At 34.1% G+C, this 24,620-nt stretch overlaps 1 protein-coding gene across 2 annotated transcripts in view; it reads left to right on the forward strand.

Moving 5' to 3' along the window:
* Positions 1-24,620, forward strand: part of EXOC6 (exocyst complex component 6) — a 187,961-nt gene that overhangs the window by 47,534 nt on the left and 115,807 nt on the right. For both annotated transcript variants that reach the window (XM_029932241.1, XM_029932240.1), the window contains 4 exons: positions 4,590-4,794; positions 11,119-11,271; positions 12,584-12,652; positions 23,666-23,749. In XM_029932241.1, coding sequence (XP_029788101.1) covers positions 4,590-4,794; positions 11,119-11,271; positions 12,584-12,652; positions 23,666-23,749 — 511 coding nt within the window. The remainder of the gene's footprint in view (positions 1-4,589; positions 4,795-11,118; positions 11,272-12,583; positions 12,653-23,665; positions 23,750-24,620) is intronic.

Consider the following 24,620-nt stretch of genomic DNA (forward strand, 5'->3'; position numbering starts at 1 on the left):
AAGCCACAGAGTAGGAGAAAACATTAGCAAGGTTTTTTTGTGTGTGTGACAGGACTCATAACCACAATATATAAAGAGTTTTACAAATTAAAAATAAAAAGGAAAAAAGAATGACTATAAGGAACTTCTAGTTTCTGGTCTGACATGTAAAGAGCTTTGAAGTAATCATTCCTGTCTTTACAAGAAGTTAAACTGAAAGTTAAAAAAAAACTTTTTTATTTGATCCTTTGGAAAACTGAGACCATAGGGCAGTCTGCTACACCCCAATTGGAGAGACAGCTGCATAGAGACTATCACAGTTTACTGAGAGCAGAAGCCACTGTTGGAGCTTGGTAGGAACATTTAAAGATGATTGAGCATGTACTGGCTTCAGAGATTAAAATTTGGAGGGGCCCGGAAGTCCACTTCTCTTTAATGAGTTTTAGCTTCAGGAGCTGTATCAGAGACTCACAGTGAAGATCACAGAAAAATACCAAGAGAGAAAGAAAAAAGTAACCAGTTTGAAATAAGCCCTGAGTGTTATATTCTTAACAAAGGCCAGCTGGCAAACTTTTGATATGAATCCCATTACTTTAGTAGATGTTAAGCTGTTAAGGCTTTTGTATTTCTTCTTGAGTCAGTTTTCATAGCTAATGTTTTGTCAGGGACTGACTACTTTATCTGAGTTGTTGAGTTGATTAGCCTAAACTTTTATCCTTTTAATGTCTGTAGGATTGGTAGAAAAGTTGATCTTTGTCATTTCCAGTGTTAGTAATTTGTATTTTTCCCCTTGATTTATTTATTTGTATGACATGAGGCTTATCAATTTTATGGATGTTTTCTTCTTTTTCTTTTTTTTAGGGGGGGAGAGAGAAAGAGAGACAAAGAGGGATCTCTCACACATGCTTGGGGAGGGACAGAGAGAGAAGGAGAGAGAATCTTCAGGCTACACACCCAGCTTGGAGTCCAACTTGGGCGTGGAGCCAGAAACTGCGTAGGCCTTGATCTCATGACTCTGGGATCATGCCCTAGCCAAAATCAAGAGTTGGACGCTCAACTGACTGAGCCATCCAGGCACCTATTTTGTGGATATTTTCAAAGATTTAATATTTGAGTTTATTTTTTCTTTGATTTCTATTTTTGTTTTTATTATTTCCATTGTTATACTTGGAGTTTAATTTGTTCTTTTTCTGTCTTCAGAGAGTGGAAATTAACAACAGTGATTTTATGCCTTTCTTTTTTATTCCAGACATTTAAAGTTACACATTTTCCTCTGAGAACTGCTTTATTTGCACTCCACAGCTTTTGAAATATTGTTTTTACTCTCTTTTAGTTTAAAATATTTTTTTATTTTCCTTTTTTTAACTTTTGGCTTTTGGGTTATTTACAAGTGTATTGTTTACTTTTCAAGTATTTGGAAGATTTTTAGGATATATTTTGATCTTTATTATTAATTTCTAGTTTAATACTATGGGGTGAGTTAACATACTCTATATGATTTCAGACCTTTGACATTTATTGAGACTTGTTTAGTGACCCAGCATATCATCTGTCTTGGTGAATATTTCATGTGTGCTTAAAGAGACTGTGTATTTTGCAGTTGTGGCTTTAATGTTCTAGAAATACCAGTTAGGTCGTGTTAGTGTTAGAATAGTTCAGATTTTCTTTTTCCTTAGTGTTTTTTTGTTGGCCAGTTTTATCAGGGGTAAGAAAAGGGTATTAAGTTTCAACTGTTGTGGTATGTCTATTTTCCCTTTGGTTCTTTAAATTTTCTTTTATGTATTTTTTTCTTTTACTCTAGGATCACATTTTTCTACTTATTTATGTATCTTATAATTTTTTCTTATATGTAGGATATTGTATTTAGAATAGTAGATGCTTAAGTAACAACTTCTATAATAGTTCAAACTTTGGTGAGCTGGAAGTACTCAGGGGAAGGCAAATAAAGTACGAACAGTGACATAATTTGTACCCAGTGGGCTGGAGAACCATTAGAGTATTCACATGTTTTCCCTTTAAAAATGACACTTTTTTTTTAATGTCTCATACTTAGAAAAGCAGACATCTTGGTAGAGGTTTAATATAAGGGGAAATTTATTTTGGTAAATCAGAGACTAAAATGACAATAATGAGGACCTCACTACATTATTACAGTTGATTTACAAGTAGGTATTAATCTGTTCTAGAATAATTTTAAAGATAATCTCCATGATATAGTTTTAAATAGGATGTGAGCATACAGATCTGGAATTGTTGTAGATATATGACCAGAAGTAATTTGGGCAAAATTGAGGTAATTACTATGTGGTAGCATCAGGTGGTGTTTTTTATTTTTCCCTTTATAGTTTTTGTATTTTTCCAGTGGTTATGGATTACTGTTATAATTTTTTTTAAACAGCATCCTATATGCTGAGAGAGAAATGGTAATCTATTATGGAATTTTTATTTGCACTTAAGAATATAAAGCTTAAGAGATTTGTGGCTAAATTTTAGAAGGGATTCAGGGTCTGGTCTTTGGTTTCTGTTCTCTGCCTGAGACTATATCCTTTCTGTGTGTCTTAGCTTGGATTTCCCAGCAAGCAAAGCCTGAGGTATAACCTCATATTTTAACCACTTTTTTGGGAGAATAATCCTAGGGAAGCTGAGAAGCAGAGTTAAGGGAAAGGGAGATGAGATAGTATACCTGGGAGCACAATAGGAGGTTGAGGTATTGAGTTAGCCAGTGCTTCATGTTGATCAATTTCAAAGGACTTTGGGAGTTTATATAAATTATTGTAAATCAGAACATTTCATCCAGGAGGAAGAAAGGAGAATTTATCTTCTGGCTTCCTTTTCTCATTAGTTAAGGATTTAACCCACTAGCATTAACTGCTTACATTTCTGGGTTGTGCATGTGGGTGCTAGGAAGGCCACAGGGTTCAGTGACACAGGGAAGCGTGGGATGGGAGGTCAGAGGTATAGAAGCATGAAGGAAGGCACAACTGTTTTATGAAGTCAGTTGATTGTGTCTTCGGATGTCTCAAAAACTCTTGGTAATAGTTTCATTAGCATTACCATGAATTTTCAGAAAGCCTAGTTGTTGTAGAGTGAATACTTTTGGAGCATAGCTAATTCACATCCAGTCAGGAAATAGGGCAGAATCAAATAGTACACTTTGGAGTATTGGCTAATCTGTTGTATATAAAATGTTACTTTACTCAAAAGATATACTGTTCATCATTTTACTTCATTTAAATCTGTAATGTCTTAGGTATTTTCAAAATCATTGTAATTGCATCTCTCCCACCTATGTCATCACCTAAATATGTTCATTTCTGACCAAATGTATGTTTTGTTTATACCAATTCTAATGATTTTAAATAACCAAGACTAAAATTAGTCATCTAATTTTTAAACTTGTGGTAGATTTTGTGACAGTTTGCAAAATATACTCTCTATCTTTAGGAATATAGGCTAGAGATTAACCAATATCTTTAAATAGAATTAAAAATTTTTTAAATATTTATTTATTTTTGAGAGAGAGATAAACAGAAACAGAGCATGAGTGGGGGAGGAGCAGAGAGACAGAGACACAGAATCTGAAGCAGGTTCCAGACTCTGAGCCATCAGCACAGAGCCTGACTCGGTGCTTGGATTCAGTGAGCCGTGAAATCATGACCTGAGCTGCAATTGGGATGCTCAGCCGAGTGAGCCCCCCAGGCATCTCTACTTTTTTTGTTCTCTAGATAGTGCCTTTCCTCATTTTTATTATCCAAATCAGTGGGAAAGTATCAAATATTATTTGATTAATTTAAAAAACTCCCTCTTCCTACTTTCGGTAGATGTTGGTGGTGAATATTATTGTAGGAAACTGACAGTTTTGTTTTCTCTACCAATTAATTATAATATCCTGGCCGAATTATATACTCTTTGTGTTTCAGTTTCTCATCTATAGAGTATTAATAGTAGTATCTGCCATAGACATCTACCTCATAGAAGACTGGAGAAAACTAAAGTGTGTATATGAAAATACATTGCAGTTTCTCTGCGGCAGAGGCTGTATTTTAGTAATTACTGCATACCTACTGTGTCATTCAGTATATATTTGTTGAATTGGAAATAAGTCACTCTGTCGTTTTTTACTTGTTTTTTATGATGCCTATTATTATTACAAAGTACTTTAAATAGTGTAAAATTTTTTAAAAAGTTAATATATGTTTTACTTTCATTTGAATTAAATCTTTTTCAATGTTATGGTACATGGATGGGAGCGATATTATGAAAGCACATGTCAAATAATTAAATATTCTAATTAAAATTTTTGAAACTTTTTAAAGTTGTACATTTAAAGTTCTGTGATGACTATGATACTGCTTATGGTGTTACAGATTTAGATGAAATGAAATAAGGAAGCTGGATGGTGGTGTAAGTCATGAGTTTTTAGCCTCCAAAGCTGTTCATGAGGTTTATAGTTTGTGTTTGTAAATAGAAATAAATATTCATTTTTCTTATTTTAACTGTAACTGTGCCCTTTTTGATTGGAGTGTTTGGACTGATTATTTTGTACAGTTGTAAATTTGTAAAATTAATGTAATAACTTTTTATAGAGTTTTCTTTTTAATCTTTCACAGGTATTATTCTGCTCTAAAAACTATGGAACAGTTAGAGAATGTATATTTTCCCCGGGTTAGTCAATACCGGTTTTGTCAGCTAATGATAGAAAATCTTCCTAAACTCCGTGAGGATATTAAAGAAATTTCCATGTCTGATCTCAAAGACTTTTTGGAAAGCATTCGAAAACATTCTGACAAAATAGGTGAAACAGCAATGAAACAGGTGAGAATAAAAAGGAAAATTTAAATTTAATGTTATTCAGTGGTCTAAGTTATAGAATATATCCAAAGTTTACTTTTTTAGTTACGTAAAATGCTTATTTTTGTTCAGTTTAACCCTTTATTTTTCCTGAATCTTGCTTGGAATGGATTTAATCAGTATTTTCTTTAGTTTGCAGTCATTCTGTATTTAAGTAAAGTCAGTCTAACTTGACTCACCAACTTTTCTCCTGGGAATCTTCCCATGTATGTGGTATAATATTGACTTGTGCCAGCAGACAAATTTGCTGTAAAATGAGCTGAACTTTAGCTAATGGGATTCCTTTTATCCTAAGATTTTAAATTGCTGTCTCTTTAAAAGTATTATCTTTGAATTGACTATTCCTCCAGCTCAAAAAGAAAAAGAAAACATAGTAGACAAGATTTGGCAGTTATAAAGTTAATGTATCTACCTTTTGAATCAACAGTTCTTCTAGATAATACCAATAAGAAATGAAAACATGTCCTTGTGATGTTCACAGCAACTTTGTTCATGATTAGCCTCAAACTGGAAACAACCCAAACAGGCATCAACAGGGGACTGGATACACAAATTGTGCTGTATAAAAATATAAAAGAGTATTACTTAGCAATAAAAAGGAATGGAATTACTGAAATGTACAAAAACAAATATTAATCTCCCAGACATTAAGCTGGACACAAAAAAGCACATTGTGGGATTCCATTTATATTGTAGTTGTAAAGCAGGAGAGATTAAAGTGAAAAAAATCATGGGGCACCTGGGTGACTCAGTGGGTTAAGTGTCTGACTTTAGCTCAGGTCATGATCTCATGGTTCAGGAGTTCAAGCCCCACATCAGGCTCTCCTTCAGATCCTTATGTCCCCCTCTCTCTCTGCCCTGCCCCCAACTTCCTTGTGCATGCTCTCCAGCTCTCTCAAAAGTAAAATAAAACATTAAAAAAATCAGAGCAATGGTTGCCTCTGCTAAGGGAAAGTGCATGGGAAGGGACATGAAGGAACTTTCTGGGGAGATAGAAACGTTCTGTCTCATGATAAAAGTGCATCCACTTGTCAAAACTGTTCAGTGTATGGTCTATACATTTCAGCATATATAAATCTGACCCCAGAGGAAGTTGTAAAATGTGTGTGTGTGTAGTGAATGGGTAGAGATATATAGATGAAACAAGAATGTATAAATATTAATTGTTGAAGGTAGGGGATGTGTACTTGGGATTTCATTGTATTAATCTGTTTATATTTGAAATTTTCAGCAATAAAAAGTTTTAAAATAATTATAACTTACAATTTCTTAATTAAAACTCCAATAATCATAGTGTCATAAAAGTAAAACAGTGCTCCTAATTTTTTTCTCAAATGTTAGAAGCTACTTTAGAGAAGCCTGAGGTGGGGTAGGGTGGGGCAGAGGGATGTAGACTGGGTAGGACCTGAGCTGAGAGCCAGAGAGTGCACTGAAGGTTCGACCTTCTCTTCCTTCTCCTGCCAGAGCTTCCAGAAAGGTTTTTTATTCTATTTTATTATTTTTTTTTTACAAGTTTATTTACTTTTGAGAGAGAAAAAGAGAGAGCATGCACATGCACATGCAGGAGTGGGGGAGGGGGAGAGAGGGGGGGGGGGCGGACAGAGGATCTGAAGTGGGCTCTGCACTGACAGCAGAGAGCTTGATGCAGGGCTCAAATTCATGAACTGTGAGATCATGACCTGAGCCGAAGGCAGACCCTTAACTCTGTTGTCAGGACAGAGGAAATTAAAATTCAGTATATGAACTTTCTCCCTATTTTAACTTTTTATTTTTTATTTATTTATTTTGAGAGAGAGAGTGCATAAGTGGGGAAGGGGCAGAGAGAGCAGGGGAGAGAGAGAGAGAGAGAGAGAGAGAGAGAGAGAGAGAGAATCTTAAGCAGGCCCCACATCACCAGAGAAGAGCCCAATGTGGGGCTCGAACTCATGAGCTGCAAGATCATGACCTGAATCAAAGTCAGATGCTTAACTGACTGAGCCACCCAAGCATCCCCAGAGAGAATCTATAAAGTGAAAACAGGCTTGTAGTTTTTTCCCCTAATTTGAGAGATGAGTCCACTCTGAGTTGACTGATGTTTAATTAACAATAGTGGAAAACAGGGGGCTAAATGGTCAAATAAGTTTTGGAAATATGAGTTAACTTTAAGCGTATTTCTTCAGTTATGAATTGTAAATCTCTTAGAAAGGGATACAGTATATAACGTTTATTTAACTTATTTGAGTATAGAACCTTTTCTCAAGAAATACTCATTGATACTGCTGGTTTTGCATATAACACAGTTTGGAAACAATGCTTTAAAAATGATTTATACTCTGAAAACAAAATGGTTGACAAAGTTAGTTTGGACAACTTGATACTATAGTTCCTTCTCTGAGGTTGGTTAGTGGATATTTCATAGAGTTGGGATTTTGGCCAAAGAGTGAACCATTCCTCCCACCAATGGACATACATGCTAACTCAGGAAGTAAATGGTCCCTTGTAACTTTAGGGTTTCAGAAAATTAAACTTTTGTTTTCACTAGCAATAATCAATTGAAAGTAAAACAGCATATTTTATATACATTCATGCATGTATCTTTTTAGTTTTTCTGGTATTTTAGATTTTATGTGGCTGGTTTTTCACTTAAGAAAGAATTAGTAGGAATTCTTTTGTACAACTGATAATATTCCAAACCAAAGGTCATTAAAATAGTTGAATTATTATTTAACTTGAGTCATGAAATGAAGAGGAATATACTCTTTGGTAATTCATATAAAGTTTAGGATGGAAAACAGACTGTAAGCAGTGGAATTATTAGACATGGACTTTAAGGTTAGCATAGTCAAAGAATTATAAGACAAGATTGAGAATTTTGGCAGATCAGTTAAAACCATAAAGCAAACCATCTGTAAATTCAAAACTGAAAATATATGAACATATTAAGAACTCAGTGTATAGTTGGCAGAACAGCTTAGACACAGCTGAAGAGAGAATTAATTAACCAGAAGGTAGGTCGGAGGAAGATATTCAAATTGAAGCTCAGAGATACAGGATAGGAAGCAGAGAGTTTAAAGACCTGCTAGATAAGATGGAAAGGTTTAATATATGTATAATTATAGTCCTAACAGGAGAAGAAAGAGAGATGGACATAAACAATATGGATAGACCTTAAAGGGCATGGATTCAAAAAGTGTTGTGAATTCTAAGCAGGAGAAATACAAAAATCCCATACTTAGGTATAGAATACTAAAATGTTAGAAAAGTAAAGAAAAGAAGAAAAATCTTGAAAAACTGCTAGAAGGAGAAATTTATTACCTGTAAAAAAGCAGTAATAATACTAATTTATAGCTGACTTTTCAGCAGAATCAATGGAAGCCAAAAGACCATAAGCTAATATATCTGAAGTGTTAACAAATCTTATCTGTTAACTTAGAATTGTTTATCCAGCAAAAATGTCTTGTCTTTTAGAGATTGAGGTGAAATGGGAGCTCCTGGCTGTCTCAGTTGGTATGACATGTGACCAATCTTGGTAGACATGATCTTGGCCCCATGTTTACTTAAAAAAAAAAAAAAAAAAAAGAAAGAAATGGAGATGAAGATATTTTTCAGATAAAAACCTAAAGAATTTATTTCTAGCACACCTACATAAAGTAAATACTGTTTTCAGAGAGAAAATGATCCCAGTTAGAAACCCAGAGATGTTGCAGTAAACAGGGCAACTATATTGGGTAAAATTGCATATATTATATTGGCTGTATAAAACAAAAACATAGAATTTACATATTTACAGAATTAATAGTACAAAACAACCACCATATGTAAGTTAGAAGGGGAATTGATATGGATTTGAAAATTTCTATTATTCTGCTTCTGGGAGACATATCTTACGGATAAACATACAGAGTGGTTAAAAGCAACGGGATGGAAAAGATACATCATGCAAACATCAATTAAAAAAACTGATGTGTGTGTATTAATATCAAAGCAGGCCTTAAGACATAATTACTAGTAGAAAGGAACGAAAGTTTCGTAGTGATAAAAGATTCAGTTCATCAAGAAAATAAACAATTCTAAATTTGTTTCCATAGTAACATAGTCTCAAAATACATAGAGCAAAAATTGTCAGAATTAAAAGAAATAGACAACTTGACAATCATAATGAGGGATATTAATACACTTCTCTCAGTAAATGCTAGAACAGTAGACAAAATTAATAAAGAGGTAATCCTTTCAAATAATATGGTTACCCTGACACATGTAACATTGTTTCGCATGACTTCAGAATATACATTTTTTAAAGTACATTTACCAAACTTGATTATATTCTGGTCCATAGAGCAAATGTCAGTAAATGTAAAGGATTGAAGTGATACTGAGTATGTTCTCTGACCATATTGGAATTATCCCCAAAATCAGTAAAAAATAGATAAGTAGAAAATTTCTGTGGGTTTGGAAATTAAGAAGTAAAATTCTAAATAATCCATAGGTCAAAGAAGAAACTCAATTGAAACCAGAAAATATTTTGAATTATAATGAAAGTATGACAATCAAAACTTGTAGGATGCAGCAAAAGTCTTGTTTAAGGGAAATTTGTAACCTTAAATTTATAAATTAGGAAAGAAAGGCTGAAATCAGTGACACAAGTATCTCATGGAGTTAGAAAAACCATAAAAAATTAAATTCAAAGAAAATAAAAGAGTATGACCCGAACAGCACAGGTAACAAAAACCAAACAAGTGGGCTTATACCAAACTAAGAAGTTTCTGCACCTCAAAGGAAACAATCAACAGTTTGAAAAGACAGTCCAAGGAATGGGAGAAACTAGGTGTAAACTGTAGGTGTGATTAGGGATTACTTTCCACAGTACATAAGGACTGCATACAACTCAATAGCAAACAAAACCTTAATCACTTTAAAAATCAGCTAGGGATGCGAATAGATGGTTCTCCAAAGAAGACATACAGGTTGCCAGCAGGTATATGAAAAAATGCTCAACATCACTAATTATTAGGGAAATGCAAATCAAAATCACTATAGGATATATCACCTCCCCCCCTCATGATTGCTGTTATCAAACAAATAAAAGACAACTAATGTTGGCAAGTGTGTGAAGAAATCAGAGCTTTGCATACTGCTGAGGAAATGCAAAAGAGGATAGTTGCTATTTTGAGGAGGTTCCTCAAAAAGTTATTGATATTTTTAATATTTGTTTTTGAAAGAGAGAATGTGAGTGAGGAGAGGAAGTTTTGAAGGAGAGAGGAATCAAAAAGTTAAAAATAGAACTACAATATGATCCAGCAATCCTGGATAGATATCAGTCCAAAAGAATTGAAATCAGAATCTTGAGAGAGATTAGCATTCTGGTGCTCATTGCATCATTGTTCACAATATCCAAGATGTGGAAACAATACATATGTCTGTTGACAGATTAGTGGATTAAGAAAATGTGGTATATACTTATAGTGGTATATAGTATACAGTCTTTAAAAGGGAAACTATGAAGTATCTAAAATAGTTCATTCATAGACTCATCGAATGGAATAGTGGTTGCCAGGAACTGGGGCAATGGGGAAGTGAATTACTAATCAACATGCATCAAGTTTCAGTTAGACAAAGTGAATAAGCTCTGGGGGTCTGCTGTACAACCTTGTACCTATCATCAACAATGTACTTGATTATTAATATTAATACTAGTATATTAGTTAATGCATATATACTTAAAAATTTATTAAGAGTAAATCTTATATTAAGTGTACTTACCATAGTAAAATAAAATTTTAAAAAAAATGGAAGGGAATAATCAAGAGTAGAAATCAATATAATAGAAAACAAAATGCATTAGGGAAGATCAGCAAAGCCAAAAACTGGTTCTTGGTCTTTTCAAATGATATTCATATACGCTGACACAACTGTCTAGAAAGAAGAGTGAGAACATAAATTATGAATAAAAAATGAGACATCACTCAAAGTCCTATACCTAAACCTATTGAAAAGGTGGGAAAATATGAACAAATTCTTGAACTGACTTTGACCAGAATCTTAAAAAAAATTTTTTTTTAATATTTATTTATTTTTGAGAGAGGGGGACACAGAGTGTGAGTGGGGAGGGTCAGAGAGAGAGGGAGACACAGAATCTGAAGCAGACTCCAGGCTCTGAGCTGTCAGCACAGAGCCCAACGCGAGGCTCGAACCCACAAACTGTGAGATCATGACCAGAGCTGAAGTCAGCTGCCTAACCGACTGAGCCACCCAGGCGCCCCGACCATACTAAATCTTGTAATATACTGAATTTTTCTTTTTCTAAAATAGGCACAACAGCAGAAAACCTTCACTGTTGCTCTGCAGAAGCAGAATCATGTACAATTTGGGAAGAATATGCACTTCAATGATAGAATTCCAGAAGGACGAAATGAAGTTGAATTGAAACGTGCATTTGAAGAAGAGGATGAGAGTGAAGAGGAGGTGACAGGAGTTCCTTCCTTTTTCCCCCCCTCTCTCCCTCCCTCTTCTTCTTCCCTTCTTTTTTTATGACTTTTTTCTTTTGAGTTGTATATCTTTGTAAAGTGAATTTATGTAGATCAGTTTGTAATGAGCTACATTTATAAGCCATAGGTAATTGAACCTGGGTGTTCTGTCATAATTAGAAGTAAAATTGTAAATGTAATTTTTTTTATAGTGATCACTTGTTTTAATTATCTATGGCAAACTTTTAATTTCATGATGGCTGACCTTGTTGTTAGATTAATTCTGGTCTATAGACTCCCCCTCCCCCCCATTAATGTTAAGACATGACAAAATGGTTCTAATATGATTAAAGTTCTGTAGTTCTTGAGAAAGTTTTATGTCTAGAAAACTTGAAATTATTCTTAAATATTCACTTTATTTCATCCTCTATATTTATTTCATCCTCTATATCTAAATTTATTTCCTAATCTTATTCTCTACACAAAGTATTCAGTTGAGGCTACTTTCTTTCCTTTCCTTTGAATTTTTTAAAATTTAGTTAATATCACAAGGAGCATGGTTTATGAGGTTTGTCTTGTCAGTGAGATTTTAAATTCTTTTTCTCAGGAAGTGGTCAGGGCATAGTACGAACTTTTAATTAACTGATAAACCATATGAATATATGCCCATGGTCTTCTCTGTGCCTGGAAAACAACGGAATGTTCAGTATGTATGTATGTTTCTACTATATGCCTAAGGATGAGACTATATGTATTTAGGTGTGTGTATCTCCATGTATGTGTGTATGTACACACATGTATATGTATGTATATGTAAGTGTGCATATATATACATATATGCATATGTATATCTATGTATAGAGATGTAGGCATATGTAGTGGAGTCTGATATTGTACTGAGTACAGACAAATAAACTAAGACAGTTTAATGTATTCTTTATATGGAATTAGTGTGTCCTGATTCGTCTCTAGAAATTAAATAAATGTTTTTGAAATTTACTTTTTTGTTCTTTCTCAATCAGTATTCAGAGAATCTTTATATTCTCTTCTCCCATGCATGTTAGTGATATATAGTCTCTGTCCTTTAATCACCTTATAATCTAAAATATTCAACAGTGATGATTAATACATAAAGAATGAACTATTGATAAAAGCCAAAACAAAAGGCATAGTGTTAATACTATATGATGTATATAGTTGATAAATGTTATGGTATGAAGTCTATGAATCTCCTTGTCTGTCTTTAACTTACATTATCCAGCAGTAAGCTAGTAGTTTGATAATTTTTAAAATGTGATTTTATTTCTCAGGTCTTAACTGTTCAGGATCTGGTTGATTTTTCTCCTGTTTACCGATGTTTACACATTTATTCTGTTTTGGTGAGTATCTTTTGTATGTGTATTGTGTGTGTGTGTGTGTGTGTGTGTGTGTGTGTGTGTGTGCACGCACGCATATGTATGTACATACCCAAAAATATTTGTATATTAAGAAAAACATGTATGCATTTTAGGCCTGCTTTTCTTGTTTAAAAATTTTTTTAGTGTTCATTTATTTTTGAGAGGAAGAGAGACAGAGTCCGAATAGGGGAACTGCAGAGAGAGAAAGGGAGACACAGAATCTGAAGCAGGCTCCAGGCTCTGAGCACAGAGCCTGACGTGGGACTCAAACTCACGAACTGCAAGATCACGATCTGAGCTGATGTCAGATGCCCAACTGACTGAGCCACCCAAGTGCCCTTAGGCCTGCTTTTCTAAAGGCTTACCATAAGTTCAGTGAACTGTAAATCTTCATGCATAAATATTTTTGAAATATTCCCTGTGAGTAAAGCACTTTTTTCTATAAGTGATCATAATCTGCTTTCAAGGGATTCACCACTTCATGTAGAAGAACCTTACAATAGTAAACTTTCATTTCACTCTTCTTATATTTTTACCAGTTTTTTCACAATTACTTTTAAATATGTTGCTTCTACGTATGTTTACTTCTTCAACATTGTATTCATTTTTGATTAAACAATTATTCTTTCAAAAAATAATAACATTATTGGAGCACCTGAGTGCCTCAGTCGGTTCAGCATCCTACTCTTGGTTTTCGCTCAGGTCACAATCTCATGGTTCTTGAGTGTGAGCCTGCTTGGGATACTGTCTCTCCTGTCCTACTCATTGCTCTGTTTCTCCTTCTCAAAATAAATAAACTAATTCCAGAACACTTCATTACCAAAGAAAGAAACCTCTTTCCCATTAACAATCACTCCTCAGTCTCTCCTCCCCCTAGTCCCTGGCAACCACTCATTATTACTTTCTAGTTCTATAGATTTGCTTCTTCTGGATATTTCATATAGATAGAATCATAGCAAATATGGCCTTTTGTATCTTGGCTTCTTTCACATAGTTTGAAGTTTAGGTTATTGATTGACATCTTTTTTGTTTTTTAATACAGACATTTACAGCTATAAGTTTCCTTCTAACCACTGCTTTAACTGCATTCCATGAGTTTTGGTATGTTGTGTTTTTGTTTCCATTCATCTCAAAATATTTTCTAACTTCTTGTTATTTGTTCTTTAACCCAACAGGCATTTAGGGGTGTGTTGTTTCATTTCTATATGTCTATGAAGTTCCCAAAAGTTCTTCTGTTACTAATTCCAAATTTAATCTCACTATGGTCAGAGACCATACTTTGTATGATTTCAGGTCTTTTAAATTTATGGAGGCTTGTTTTATGACCTAACATATGGTTTATCTCGGAGAATGTTCCATGTGCACTTGAGAAAAATATGTATCTGGCTGATGTTGGGTGGTGTATTCTATAGATATCTGTTACGTCTAATGATTTAATACTGTTACTCAAATCTTTACTTGTTGATCTTCTGCCTATTTGTTATTGAAAGTGGTGATATTGAAGTCTCCAATTGTAACTATTGAATTATTTATTTTTCCTTTAGTTTTGCCACTTTTCATTCATGTATTGTTGAGGCTGTGTTTTTAGGTGAATATATGTTTGTAATTATTATATCTTCATGGTGGATTAACCTTATTTCATTATGAAATGTCATTCTTTGTGTATTTGGCTTACAGTCTATTTTGGCTGATACTAGTGTAGCTACTCTATCTTTTGGTTACTATTGATATGGTATATTTTTCCATCCTTTTATTTTCAATCTCTTTGTGTTTTTGAATCTAAAGTGTGTCTCTTATAGATAGCATATAGATGAATTTTGAAAAATCCAGTCTGCCTATTTCTACCTATTGATTGGAGTGTTTAATTTAGTTCACTTGCTTTTATTTTATTTTATTTCATTTTAATTTAATTCTTAATTTTATTTTAGTGTTTATTCATTTTTTGAGAGAGAGAAACACAGAGCATACATGGGGAGGGGCAGAGAGAGAGAGGGAAACACAGAATCTGAAGCAGGCTCCATCCAGGCTGAGCTGTCAGCACAGAAGAGCCCGACCTTGGGCTCAAACTCATTAACTGTGAGATCATGACCTGAGTTGAAGTCAGATGCTTAACTTACTGACTGAGCCACCCAGACACCTCATATAGTTCATTTGCATTTAATGTAATTACTGAAAAGGTCAAATTTATACCTACCATTTGCTTTAATGTATCTTATGTCTTTTTTGTTCTATCCCTCCAATACTTTCTTTTGCATTAAGTATTTTCTCATGAGCCATTTTAATTCTGTCATTTCTTTTAACATCTATAAACATATATATTAGTAACATAACTATATGTGTACATATATATTAGTAACAGCTATATGTGTATATTGATTATATATAAATATACTAAATTATATAAATGAACATATATAATAGTTAACATATATATGTACACACATGTAATATATATGCTATTCCTTAGTGTTTGCCCTGGAGATTATAATTTACATCCTACCTTAAAAGAATCTAGTTCATATTATTCCTCCTCCTTTGTGTTATTATTGATATACTATGTACATTATTATGCATTATAAACCATAATATAATTATTTATTTATGCAGTTGTATTCTGAATCAGAAGAATGGAGTTATAAAAATAAAAATATGTTTATACTGTCTTTGTATTTACCTCTATACCTTTACTGGGATTCTTTATTTCTTCATGTTGATTAGAGTTATTGTCCAGTGTCCTTTATTTTTGCTTCAAGGACTACCTTTTGTATTTCTTTTAGGGAAGGTTGACTAGCATCAGATGCTCTCAGTTTTTGTTTATCTGGCAATGTTTTAATTTCTTCTCTGCTTTTTATGAGTAGTTTTGCTAGATATAGAATTTTTGGTCTTTTTCTTTCAGCACTTAGAATGTATCTGTGGAAGGCATTTATATTTGAATATGTCTGCAGAAGGCATTTATAGGTAAGGAGTTTTGAGGTTTGGATTACTCACTGAAATTGGATTAAGTTAAAATTCAAATAATTGAGAAGGAATGGTAATTATGTTAGAGTGGATAGAATTATCTTCATTAGTTAACTTAAATTTTTCTTTTAGCTCCCTATTAAAAGCAGGACCAACTCTGTATACTCATGAGCTGAGATAAAAGTGATAAGTGCAATATCAATCTAAACATATTGTTTTACAAATTAGTGATGTTTCAAGTATGTTGAGCATTCTTGAATAGACCTGTGAAAAGTTTTTTTCTTGGTAAAGCTATAATAAATTATACTGTTATTTTTGTTTTATTATAAAAGTTTATTTATTTTGAGAAAGAACATGTGCACATGTGCATGAGTGGGGGACGAGCAAAAAGAGAGGGAGAGAGAGAATCCCAAGCAGGCTCCATGCTAACAGCACGAACTCAAGAACCAGGAGATCATGACCTGTGCCAAAACCAAGAGACGGACGCTTAGCCGACTGAGCCACTCAGGCACCCCTAAATTATACTATTGTATAAAAACAATAATACTTTTAGTCTATTCTATGATGAACTAATTCTTTAAATGTTTATGTGATTATAAAATTATTTTAACTGTTCAGATTCTTTTTAAATTTAGTTGTTTTATCTTTTATAATATCAGGTAGTGGTATATACATTTAACTACATTTACATCCTGAGGCAAACAGAGGATAGATTCCATCAAGATTATATTACTATATATAGTAACATTGAAAAATTGGCCTCCAGTTATCTGATCTCAAGATCTTTTTTCTTTTCTTTTTTTTCCCCTTTTGTTTTGTTTCTAAACTAGGTCATATTGGCTTCTAGTCAAGATGAGGTTGATTAACTATCTCAGTTGTTCAAGTGGCCTGTGTTGTGGTTTGATTCTTTAAAAACTCCGTTCAAATTAGATTTTTTCCTGCACGTTTTCAGCTTTAGTGGAGAAGAATTATTTTTTGCTTTGATAATGCTTAATTTTTCTGTTTTCCATGAGCTCAGTAAACTGCAGTGAGTGCCAGCAGGCACTTCTGTTACTTTGTGTTAGCCTTGTTGTGTGTCTGTATGATGTATAAGGATAGTGAGAGTGTTACTATTCTTTCCCCAGGGCCTTTCACTGCGTCTGATAAACATAAACATTTGCTGAGTTAGTAATTGGCTCTTTAATACTGTACTAAATGTTTAATAAAATTATTTTATATATCTTTATCCTGGGAGCTTATGTCAACAGGCATTAAGTTCTCTGGGAAAGAATATGTCTTAAATACCTCGTGCAAAAAAATGTTGAACCAACAGATATTATATGAAATTTCAATGTGGTTTCCATGAGAATAATACGTTGGGTATTATGTTTCATTGTTCATGATTTAAAATTAAAGAAACAAAAGCCTAATTAAATTATCAAAATGATCAAAAGTTAGTGGTAGAGAACCAGTAGATGATAGAAAGTTTTAGACTCCAGTCAGCTTTGTGATTATTCATAAAGAATCTATGATTCAAATAGTCAAATATTCAAACTAATGAAAACTCTCAGAATATATATGTTATGTAATTATTGATTTATAATTTTCAGTAACTTACTTTTAGTTCTCTGTGTGTTTTTGTATCTTTACAATATAAAGAATTTATACATTTAAGAAGCTGCATTTTAAAAGATGTCAGTTTTGACTAATTCAGGCAGGACTTTTTCCCTTTTATACTGTGTAAGTGAGGTTTTACTATTCTCTAAATGTAAATAAGCTATCATTAGCAAGAAAACTTCTGGTTGGTATATATGACCAAAAATTGGTAAAAGTAAAATTATGACCAAAATTTGATAAAGCTAATTCCTCTTTATTATTATGATTACTTTCCTTTCATTTGTTATTTTACTAATTTCTAGGAGTAACTGGGCAAATTACTCTTTTCAGTTGATTTTCTTATTTGCAAAATATGGATAATAATTTATAAAGCTATGTTGGATATTACAGTAAATAGAAGTAATAAAGTGCTTGGCATAGCAGTATATTGTAGCACTCAGTAAATGATAAAAGGAGTATCATAGAAGGTTTACATTAATATATATGATTTCAATGACTAGGTTTTTAGTTGTAAGTCCATTTTAGCCGAAGAACTCTATGTCCAAAATCCTTAAGGTAGCATTTTCCAAGCTCTGTTTGAACAAATGTTATGTTCCATGAAAGGAAAATAGGTATACTCTGGGGGAAAAAGGTTCTCATTGGAAAATGCTGCCAATAATAACCACAGTATAGCTTATCATTTTTGAGGCTTTGAGAAATCCTAAGAGAATTTCCTTAGCTGGCCATGTTCTAAATTTTGTGTGTAAAGGGACCACTTTTCTTAAAATAAGGAATACTGAAGGTAGTGTGAGAATTGCTGTCCTCAGACTCTAAGGGGTTTTATAGGTTTTCCAAAGGGTCTTGGGCTAGAATTTTTAAGGAAGGAATTTCTAGATCCTCCGCTTTTTTCTAAAAATGATGTTTCTGGGAACCTCCGCCTACCTTCTCTTACTTTCCGTGCTCTGCCCAGATCCCCTTGGATCTCTTTTCCTAACAGCTAGAAGTGCCTCTGAATCCTAACTCCTGTACAGATCTTTACACTGTATTGTTACAGTGTTTTTGCACTTTTCAGATGTTCTAGACAGTACATATTGTTTTGTTTTTATCATTGAGATAAATAAGGACTGAAAACTTTAGACTATGTATTTGGAATACAGTGTTAGAACATTTTTGTACCTGTGTTAAGGAGCTTTCACATCAGTATGCACTGAACTGGGTGGTCCATTCTGTTATCTGCCTGACAGTGTGCCTTTATTTTCCCAATTTGATGCATACCCTCACTGTGATATTTAGTATTTTGAGATGAACTCTGAGTACAAAGCTGTACCAAACATAGGATATCAGTTGTTGGTGTAACTGGAGGTACCTGCATCAATAAAAGAACATGTTGCTCCCCTAAAAAAAAGTCCCTCTGCAGTATAATTTATTCTTTGGAGTTTTACTGTGGAATTAGGCTGAACCCTAAGTCCTTGAAGACTTTTTTTTGCCTGTATCTAGCACTATTTTTTTTTTGTGATTTTGTTATTAATCGTAATAAGCCTGGGTGGCTCATTCGGTTAAGCATCCAACTTTGACTCAGCAGCATGTGACTCTTGATCTCACAGTTTGTGAGTTTGAGCCCCACATGAGGCTCTCTGCTGTCAGCATAAGAGCCTACTTTGGGTCCTCTGACCCTCTCTCTTTCTGCCTTTCCCCCTCCCCTCCCTTCCCTTCTCATGTTCTCTCTCTTTTTCTCTCTCTGAAATAAATAAGCATTGAAAAAAATCTTTAAAGATTTTGTTATTTTTAAATAACACCCAGCATGGGGCTCAAACTTGCAACCCTGAGGTCAAGAGTCACATGCTCCACTGACTGAGCCATCCAGAGACTCCTGAATCTGGCATTCTTGATTGGCTTCCTCTCATGCCCTCTCTTGCTTTCCTGACTTCTTGAATGGTCTCCCTTTTGAATGCTTCCTTTGTATCATTGGGTGTCTGTTTCTAGAAAAACTACCTAAGATATTTTATTAGTTATCTATTGCTGCACCTAACAAACAATTGTTACTTCACAGGGTTAGCTATCTGGTAGTGGCTTAGTTGGGCCATTCTGGCTCCAGATCTCATGAGGTTCTAGGCAAGATGTCAGTGAGGGCAGTAGTCCTCTGAAGGCTTGACTGGGGTTGGGGAATTTGCTTCTTTTATGACTGTTGGCAGAAGGCCTCAGTTTCCTGCCACATGGGCTGTCTATAGGCTGCCTCCTGGCTTCCCCAGAGTGAGCGGTCTGAGGGAGGCTGAGAGGAAAGACATAATGTCTTTTGTAATCTAGTATCAGAAGTGACATACCTTTACTTCTCCTGTATCCTTCTGGTGACATAGATTCAACCCCTGGTTAGTGTGGGATGGGACTATACAAGAGATCTTTGGAGGTCACCACACTAACTTTATAAAAGAAAGACACGTTGTTCACTGATACCCATTATATTGATCCTTCACTGATACTACCTTTGTGCATTGTCATGTAAAAATCCTCCAATGTGCCAAATAAATAAGTTTCCTTTAATGGTTAATCAAGGGAGTGTGTACACATAAGTCTTTCTTTTATGTGCAGAAAAGGAAAACCATGTTAGAAAAAACATATTCTGTCCTGTGGTAGGATATTCTTAGGGTTTTTTTTTTCAATGCTTATTTTTGAGAGACAGAGTACAAGTGGGGGGGGAGCGGGCGGAGAGGCAGAGAGAGGGAAACACAGAATCCGAAGCAGTCTCCAGGCTCTGAGCTGTCAGCACAGGGGCTCGAACCCACGAGCAGTGAGATCATGACCTGAGTGGACGCTCAACTGACTGAACCACTCAGGCGCCCGGGATATGCTCAGTTCTGATACGTGGTAGGTCGTAATGACATAGGAATAATGACCAGTTTTCATTTAAGGTCCTGATTTTTTTGTTCCTCATCTGTTGACAGTGAATGTATTGCTTTTAAGAGGGAGTACTGTGAGAATACAGAAGCAAGAACACAGGACAACTTGAATACAAAACTGTCGTATGTGTTTAAATATAGACAGTGCTTTTGGCTAATCTTAATATTCGTCCCTAGGATGAGTCATTTGCTGTAAAGAAAAACAGCCAAAATAGTATGAGTTAGTGAAGTGGAATCTTTTAAATATAACTGAAATATTTTCTGGGGCTGCCAAAGTTTTGAAGTTACATTCTTTCATATTCATATAAGTTGTAATTCAGAAAAATTGTTGAAATCCATTTTGCCAAATCTTGTCATAAGTGGAAGTGTAGTTACATAGTGTGATTTTTTTTTTTTTTTTTTTTTTTTTTTTAGTGTTTATTTTTGAGACAGAGAGAAACAGAGCATGGGGAGGGGGAAGGGGAAGAAAGAGAGGGAGACAAAGAATCTGAAGCAGGCTCCAGGCTCTGAGCTGTCAGCATGGGGCTCAAATCCACAGATATGAGATGATGGCCTGAGCCGTAGTTGGACTCCCAGCCGACTGAGTCACCCAGGTGCCCCGCATTGTGTGATATTTTTGACTTCGTATTAAAATAAAATAAAAACGGACTGCTAGACTGATTAGTTTCTACCATATATAACAAAATTAATGTGTCATACCTGACTTTAATACTTGGTTTTATTTTCTTATTTCTAAAATTGAACATCAAAATTTTATGTATGTCCACATATTTACTGAAGGCATAATGAATTTTTTTTTATCATACTCCTCCTTTTGCAAATAACTTACAATTCTGTATACTACATTGCATTATTATAAATTTGGTAATGAGAAATAGCATTTAAGTAAAGAAAAGTGATTTATTACCTTGCTTTTTAAGAGTCATGAATGGATAAAACAATCACACTGGATTTAAATAATCCTAATCTTGACTTTATAATTTATTTCTCGGTGGTTTTCATAATATATATTCCACAATGCATATTAACATATTTATTTCAATTGGAACAAGAAATTATAGATTTTTTTCTGAGATACTGAATACACTTGCCTTACTTAATAGTTTGATTGTGAGGACTGTCCTTGCTAATTGGGTTTTAAGGTGGACATTTTGTCAGTAAATTAAATACACTAAATCTGTAGCTCAGAGTTTTTTACTAAAAAGTATGTTGTTAGGTGCAAAAAAAGGAAAGCCCCATTCATCATATTAAGAAACTCATTTCCAATAAAAATTGAGTTTTTATTTTATTAGTTATCTAAAATTATAACATACTTAAATTGTATTGATTATGTACTAATTGTAATGATAATTCAACCTAGAAGGAAAAAGCTACTTTAATGCCTAAATCTTTATTGTCTCAGAAATTAAACAAAAATAAAAATATATTACACTAGAAAATATAGTATTAGAGCGGGACCTGGCTGTCTAAGTCAATAGAGCATGTGACTCTTGATCTCAAGGTCATGAGTTTGAACCTCACATTGGGGGTAGAGTTTACTTTAAAAAATACATGATATTAGAAAAAAAACACATTAAATTAGAAAATAACTTGTAAGGATGGTAGTCTGAAAATTTGAGCTAAAAAAGAAAAAGGCAAACTATATTTTTAAATGTTAAGGAAGAGTATGTTCATGTATTTATTAAATGATTATAGATAACCATTGGATATGTTTAAATGAGAATGTAATAGTTTTAGCATATACTTGAAATTGCATCCTTTATATCTATTTAAACTGATAGTGAAAAAAATTTCGTTAACCAAAATAAAACTATGAAGGGGACCATAGTTTTTTTTTAAATTCTTTTAATTGAGAACAAAAATACTGGGAGAACTGCCCTAGGGGATACCTAGGTAAACTTATTTTTTGCATTGTGAGTTTACTTTGTACAGCATTAAGAAAAGCCAGTTTTTTGGGGCACTGGGTGCCTCAGTTGGGTAAGTGTCCGACTTCAACTCAAGTCATGATCTTGTGGTTTGTGAGTTTGAGCGCCGCATCAGGCTCTGTGCTGACAGCTCAGAGCCTGGAGCCTGCTTCGGATTCTGTGTCTCCCTCTCTGCCCCTCCCCAGCTCGTGCTCTGTCTCTGTCTCTCAAAAATAAATAAACATTAAAAAAAACTTTAAAAAAGAGCCATTTTTATAACTACTTAAATATTAAAACTACCAAATAAATTTTTTCAGTGAAAAGTATGAGTTTTGACTTTCTTTCCCCCTATTGTTAATTTTCTTTTTCTTTTGGATTCTCTTTGGAGCCTTGAGTGGGGGAATAGATTCCTAGTCCCTTCTTCTCACTCTGGATGGATTCTCCTTTTAAGCAGAGAGGAAGACAAAAGAAAGGGATATATCATTTTAATCATTCATTTATTCATCAAATAGTAATTGATTGCCTACCATGTGCCTATTGTGTGCCAAGTGATAAGGATACAGTGGCCAGCTAGTTGGACAGGACCGTATTCTAAAAGACCAGAGTCAAGTAGTGAAGATAGATCTCCGTTATCTAGTATAGTAACTACTAGTTGTATGTGATTATTTAAATTTAATTGAAATTAAACAATTAAAATTCAGGGTCTCAGTAATACTAGCCACATTGCAAGTGCTCAGTGGCCACTTCTATCTAGTGGCTACCATATAAGACAGTGGAGATACAGAAAATGTTCATCGTCACAGAAGGTGCTATTAGACAATGGTCATATAGACTGCTAATTAAGAAGTTAAGGCACAGGGATGTCTGGGTGGCTCAGTCGGTTGAACATTAGACTCTGGATTTTAGCTCAGGTCATGGTCTCATGGTCATGGGATGGAGCATTGCGTCAGGCTTTGTGCTGGGAGTGGAGCCTGCTTGAGATTCTCTTTCTCCCTCTCTCTCGCCCTCTCCCTCGCTTGCCCACCCCCCACCCCATCAAAAAAACAGCTAGAGCACAGTTGATAAGTGCAATGATATGGATATACCTATTACTATGGGATAACATGATAATAGCAAGCCTCAGGAAGTTGAGGGAGGCTTTCTAAAGGAAGTGACATCTATAGATAGTCCTGAAGGATAAATAAAAGTCATACAGATAAAGAACTGGGACACACATTTCAAGAATAGCTTATACAAGTCTGGAAGTGAAAAGAATGCTATATTGAATATACTGAGATGAGGCAGGAGATGGAAGAAGGTGCCAGATCATATAGGTTTTATACATTATTTTCAGAAGTTGAGACTTTTTAATTTCTTTATTTAGTTCTTCTCACTGATAGCCATATTTTGAGTTGGTCAGTCAGAAAGCTGTAAAACCTTAATGATAAGTTGGCAACTGTTAAATTGTTTGAATTTACATTTAGTCTTCCTAAATGTCCTGATAACAAACAAGGTAACTGTTTTTGAACTATGAAGCCAAAAATTTATTCCTGACATTCAGTATGAAATACCACTTCAGTTATTACATTCCATTTGTTAGAAAATCTAAAACGACTCTTAGTGGTAAAGAAGTTACTTGTTTTGTAGTATGTTTGTGTTTCATTACTCTGCGGGTTTTATTGTAGGGTGATGAGGAAACATTTGAAAATTATTACCGAAAACAAAGAAAGAAACAAGCGAGGCTGGTATTGCAACCCCAGTCAAATATGGTAAGTGTGTGACTGCTTAGGATTGGTTATATTGTCTCCTTTCCCCTTTCCCTGCCTTAAGTTCTTCAGAGCTTGTATCATCGTTCATTCAGCTACAAATATATATTGAATATCTGCCATTTCCAGTAATTGGCTTAGGTGCTAAGGGGATAGCAGTGAACAAAACAGGTAAGTCCCTTACATGAGCTTACATTCTATTAGAGATAGATAGTAAACAAATAAAATAGTGAATAAATAAAAAGATAAACAAGAAGATAGATAAAGTATCCGGGAGTGATAGTTTCTGACAATATGGTAGACTGTGTACTTGTATTAATTGTTCTACTGACAAAATAACTAAATATTTTAAAATAAATAGACCATTTAGAAAAATTTTTAATTATTTTTAAATGCACTGAGGATTTTGTAGAAAAGTATAGTTAGGAGAAAAACTAAGTGAATATGGAATTGCTCTACCTGTAGTTATGGTGATAATTATATGACTAAGTGTGTTTGTGAAAACAGTGCATGAAAAAGTGAGTTTTATTGTATGTAATTTATACAGTATATCCCACTATAAAACAAACAAAACAGGGAAACCTAGATGAAGACAGAAATACAAATAGGTTTAATTAAGCTCTAATTGTGGCTTTTATCTTAGAGGCATCTGTTGAATGAGAAAGCATGAATTTTGAGGACATGAGAATACAAAGAGCCCCCCTGTGAAGCCGAGACTCCAAAGAATTAGAGCCTCACTATTAGGATGACCTAGAGATTAAAAAACAAATAAACAAAAAAAAACCCCAAAAGACGTCTGGGGGCACTTGACTGGCTCAGTCAATAGGGCATGTGACTCTTGATCTGGGGTCATGGGTTTGAGCCCCATGTTAAG

This window comes from Suricata suricatta, chromosome 2 (genome assembly GCF_006229205.1).
Source record: "Suricata suricatta isolate VVHF042 chromosome 2, meerkat_22Aug2017_6uvM2_HiC, whole genome shotgun sequence".
NCBI lineage: Eukaryota > Metazoa > Chordata > Mammalia > Carnivora > Herpestidae > Suricata > Suricata suricatta.